Source organism: Papaver somniferum, chromosome 3 (genome assembly GCF_003573695.1).
Source record: "Papaver somniferum cultivar HN1 chromosome 3, ASM357369v1, whole genome shotgun sequence".
In the NCBI taxonomy this organism is placed as follows: Eukaryota; Viridiplantae; Streptophyta; class Magnoliopsida; order Ranunculales; family Papaveraceae; genus Papaver; species Papaver somniferum.
In genome coordinates, this window is record NC_039360.1 from 124,548,289 (window position 1) to 124,553,641 (window position 5,353).

Below are 5,353 nucleotides of genomic sequence, written 5' to 3' on the forward strand. Positions count from 1 at the left end.
ATCGAAGAAATAGGTGATGGAGGTGAAGAAAATGGAAAAGTTAAAAGGAGAAGAATGAAAATCAATTAGTTTTAGATTTCAATATTTAATAGATTAAGGGTATTTTAGTATTTTTCTTATGAATTAGGTTCCATTATCTTGTAGGATATTTGAATTTCGGAACTCTTTTCTTGGAGCCCCTATAATAGGTTTCTTTTATTTCTAGAGAACCAATGTAGAGAAATAGAGTGATATAATCTTTAATAATGTCATGATCCAACTGATTTTTGTTTTGTCATGTAGAAAGTGCTCAAGGCAAAGAACTGAACCCAAAAAATAAAAATAAAAAATCTCACCCAGCCAGATGGACATGAACAAAAAGGACTTGCTATAACGCTAAGGAAGCAATAATAGAATTTCCTGATGAAGAGTTTCACTACATTCAATCAAATTGGTCCCTGGGAAACCAACAACTGCACTCTGAACAACATTGCTTGGTTCAACAAGATTCATATAATACTGTTGATTTGAAAATTTAATTGACAGAGATTCTATGTATGTAGACTTCTTCTGTGTGCAATATTCAAAAAGATTTAATTAATGGACAAGTTGTGCTTCCAATAAAATACTACAGAAAACTGGACAAGTAAGTCTACCATGTGCACAGCATTAAACACCCAAAAGGACAAGATCCCGACTGGAATCAACTTAACTCTAAAGATGCTGTCTGGTTGTGATACAGAAATATCTTAAAAGATATTTTCGATACTAGTATCTAGGTAGACTTCAAGAGATGGAGCCATTCTCCATGACCTTGCAAAGCTGAAGAAGCAAGCTGCATAAGTTTTGGACATCACCTGTAGTTGTTGGAACCAGAAGCTAGCAGCTGGCTTGCTTTATGAAAATTACAGCAGTTGTGCAATCTACTTGGTATCTGGCTTCTTTTACGCCAATCTCAGCCAACATACTTTTATGCGAATCTTATGAAAATCAAATCAAAGCCGATGGGACAAGAAGCTAGAGCTGCTTCAATAGGATGGCAAATGGACTAAATGATGCTGCTTCTGGCTGCAGCACTAACATAGGCTACATAGCAGCAGCATTGTTAATAAGCAGTAGAATGAATGAACGAATGGACATACATACAAGTTTTGCTGCAAGATGTATAAGAATTCACATGAAGGGAAAGAAATCAGTCAAAAATGAGTTAACTAATGGTTGATGAGAAAGACAGTCTCTCTACTCACCTCCACTAGTTAACTCGATTTTATTAAAAATGAATCAAAACCCAACTAAACAAACAGATCTAGAATTAAAAAATTTAACCTAATTTTCTTAACAATCATCATTACTAAATATAAAGAGATCAGTTTAATTAGACAACTAAAAAACCTTTAAAAAATCAGGAATCACCTTTTATCTTCTTCTCATCTTGAACATCATTACCATCATCCTGATCTTATACTGTAATTTTTATGACCAGGGCGAATTACTTGCAAATCTCTTAAACTCATTGATATTCCTAGACGAATCTTCCATAATCTTTCTCTTCTTCATATTAACATTCTCGATCTCGATTTTCTGCAACTGTAATGCCTTTGTAATTCTCTTGTTCTCTTCTTCGATCTCCTTCAATCGAAACTCCTGAGCCTCAACTTTTGCTTCCTTCTCTCTCTCTTCTTCCTGTAATTCATCGATTGCAAATTTTAAAGCCTTGTGTTGCTCAGCTCTTCTTCTCAACAGATTCAATCTCTCTTTTAACTTGGTAACATCATACCCCATATTCTCAAATTCAGCTAATTGTTTTGTGTAGGTCTCCACTTCAGCAAGAAACACAGATGGTTCCTCAACAGGGATGTGAAATTTCTTGACAAAATTGACGAAAGACACATCTAACCCTAGTTTCAGACCTTCTTTGGTTTCTTCAGTAAAGTTTGAGAGTGGATTGAAATGAGGGTTCTGTGGGAATGATGTGAAGACTTGCTGGTAAAGACTTCTTAAATCAGGTGAAAGAGATGAAGATCTGTGATTTACTGCTACTACAGCTGGTGGCTGTGGCTGCTGCTGCTGCTGCTGCTGCTTTGAGACATCAGGAGAAGGTGCTGATGTAGATGTGGATGTAGATTGTGTTGGTGAATGGTTAGGAGAAGATACAGAGATCCTAGCCAGTGCTCTGCTGCTATTGGAGTTTGATCTCTGGTAATTTAATGAAGCCATTAGCAGTGATGGAGATGGAGACGATGAGAGGGAGATCTTGATTAGTTTTGCGAGTTTTTTTCTGGTCAAGTTTTTATGTTGGGAGAGAAGAGATGAGATGGGATTCATAGATCTGACAAATTATTATTATTATTATTATTATTACACTCCTCCATATTTTGTTGTGTGAGTTGGAATTAATTAATTAAGATATTCTTGAGTAGTCTAGTACTCTCTGCTACTAATGCTGCATTAACTAATGGATTTAGCATTAAACAGCCAGTCATTATACAGCTTGTCCAGTAACCAACAAGAAGCAAAGAATATGGTGGCTTGCCTACTACTAGGACACCTAGTTTTGCTAACCAGGGGCCATTGACCAAAGTCAAGTGGGTGTTATTGGGGTTTGAAGTTACCCCTTAACCATTTCACGCTCAAAGATTCTTTCAGAATGTTACTCCCTCCGTTTCAAAACCCTCCTATTATTTTGAAACGGAAGTAGTATGTTTTTTTTAGGGGAGCTCATGAACTTTAAAGGAAAGACAAGAACAGATGTTAGTAGAACTCCCTACAATCATGAATTTTATAGGATATCCAATTTCGTCCCCTAAACGGTATATACACCACTTTGGTATACTAGTCCTTAATACTAAAGTTGTAAATGCTTGGAGTTATTCTTAAATGTTATTTCATTTTTAGAAATTCTTGGCTAACTGTCTGATTAAACTCTCCCAAAACGCTATTTCACATGACATATTTTTCTAGTGGCTCTCGTGATGTTCATGTGAACTCATTTTTACTAAAAATGTTCATTATTACTCTGAAATCTCAATTGATAAGTTTCAAATGATTTCAGTTGTTTCATGTCCGGAAAATCGGTCATTTGTCCAAATATTTTCAAAATATGGTTTTAATAGGAGTAGAAATTAGTACGCAAAATTGGTCAAAAAGACCAAAAATGAAAATTTTTGGGTGAAATAGATTCTTAGCTTTTGATACTGTTCATATAGACAAAAGTCAGAAATATACTGTTTATATAGCCAATTTGGATATTTTACCCAGGAAAATTAAAACAAAAAAAATATGTGTTATCTAAAATACCCCCGAACTTTTTAAACTCTTCTTTTCAAAGAGAATTTCTTTCTCTTTTCATAACTCCTCGTCCCTGAGCTCCTGAGAATTCCTCACCTGCAGAATTCGATCGAAAATTCAGAGCTCGTGTATTCTTTTTTTCATATCTGGTTGATCAATCATGGTGATTAACGATTCTTGGATCGAAGATTAGATTACTCCACTTTCAAGTCATCTAATATATCAACAACCAGTAACACAAACCAGTAAGTTTCAAGTTTCAATTAATCCAATTTTGATTTTGTTTTTGTCTAATTCTTTGTAATGCATATCTGGATATATCGATTTTGAAGTTTCTTTATCAATTATTATGGAATTTTTGACTATCTTTTGGTTTTAGTTGTTGATTTTGATTATCTAGGGTTCTACTAATAACCAATTATCTTTTGGTTTTAGTTGGTGCATGTAAACGTGATTATTTGTTTATATCCAATCGATTGATTGTTTAAACCTGCTGAAACAATATACACAGATTCAAACCAAATTGATTAAAGTGATAACAGAAAATGGGCTAGATGATGGATGAAACTAGATGATGGATGAACTGAGAGATAACCAAATTTCGGTGTTTTGATGTGAACTGAAAGATGGCTATATGATGGATGAACTGAGTGATAACCAAATTTCATTGTTTTGATGTGAACTGAGAGATTGCTATATCATGGATGAACTGATTGATAACCAAATTTCATTTTTTTGATGTGAACTGAGAGATGAAACAAGATGATGGATGAACTTAGGTCTGCAATTTGTTTTCTAAAATATTAATCTATTTGGAACTCAATTTCATCCATCATCTGGTTTCATCTAAAACTGGACTTTTGGAGATGCTTTTTTACTTTTGGTGTCTTTTTCAACTAGTCATTCAGATGTGGTTACTGAAAAAGATATGCGTATACATTTAAATACATAGTGGTATATACAAAAAAAATGGTAAATAGTAGTATGTCAAAGTGAAAGCTAGGCCTTACATTGTATGGATTCATCCTACACTTCAGTTATAGAGTTGTTGCAGAACATGGTGATAAGGTAGTCTGTCTGCCATTTAGAGGAGCTTCAGTTATACATTCAGATTCATAAGATTTGCTTTATATATTTATTGTAGATGGATCGTCATTTTCTTTGTGTGGTTATCCGGGGGACGGATGCATGTCCATACCATGTTAATGTGAAGTCAACAGTTGATGAGTTGAAGTCGCATGTTTGATCTTATTGGAATAACATTTCACCGGACTCAATTCAGTTTGTATTTGACTATGAGGGAAGAAGCAATGTTGTTGACAGTGATGTGAAGCTCAGGTCTTTCTTTGCATTGTGTATTGGTAAGGAGTTATCTATCTTGGAGATTCGTTTATTTGAACGTGTTCCTCTTCGTGCTCCTGATTTTGTTCGTGAACCTACTATGAGCGAGTTTCGTTTAGCACCAGACCCTAGCAGATATCAGTTGGTTCATCTTCCGAGCAGCAGTACAATGAGCGAGTTTCGTTTAGCACCATACCCTAGCAGAGATCAGTTGGTTCATCTTCCGAGCAGCAGTACCTGCTTAAGAACATCTTCAGCCTTCATTCTCTGCAGCTTTTTACTATGATATCTTTATTAGTTTATTCTTTTCTGTAGCCTCTTGTTGCACATTTAAGATTAATTTACCTGGAATTATATTTTCGCAACTAGTATTTACCTTGGATTGTTTCTTTTGTTCATAAAAACATATCTTATGGTATTATTTTTTCAAGTATTTCTCTTCAGTTTTATAGTATATATATTATAGTCTTATGTTAATTTAGTTTAATTGTACATTTCCTTCAGTTTTCACTGTAAATTTTGAATGTTTGCGGAGATTCAAATTTAAATGTACAGGATGTAACCAGTTTCATCCTGCCTATTCTGGAAAAAATGAGATTTTTGGTCAGGATGTAACTGGTTTCATCCTTCACATTCTGACAGAAATACTATTTTTCTAACCTGCACACTCTGAAAACAGTTTTTATACAGGCTTGGATGTAACCAGTTTCATCCAAGCCTGGTTACATTCTGAAAAAAAATTGCA

At 34.5% G+C, this 5,353-nt stretch overlaps 1 protein-coding gene across 3 annotated transcripts; it reads right to left on the reverse strand.

Moving 5' to 3' along the window:
* Window positions 1–400: 400 nt before the first annotated feature.
* LOC113357273 (DUF724 domain-containing protein 3-like) lies at window positions 401–2,354 on the reverse strand. 3 transcript variants are annotated; one of them, XM_026600631.1, is made up of 2 exons: window positions 1,393–2,354; window positions 401–1,055 (listed from the first exon to the last, which is right to left on the reverse strand). In XM_026600631.1, exon 1 carries the CDS (start codon window positions 2,302–2,304, stop codon window positions 1,453–1,455), a length of 852 nt encoding a protein of 283 aa, XP_026456416.1. In that variant the 5' UTR covers window positions 2,305–2,354; the 3' UTR covers window positions 401–1,055; window positions 1,393–1,452. The 3 variants fall into 3 exon arrangements, with proteins under 3 accessions (XP_026456416.1, XP_026456414.1, XP_026456415.1); XM_026600629.1 differs by having other exon boundaries at window positions 401–1,065; XM_026600630.1 differs by having other exon boundaries at window positions 401–1,047; window positions 1,393–2,353.
* Between the last annotated feature and the right edge of the window lie 2,999 nt (window positions 2,355–5,353).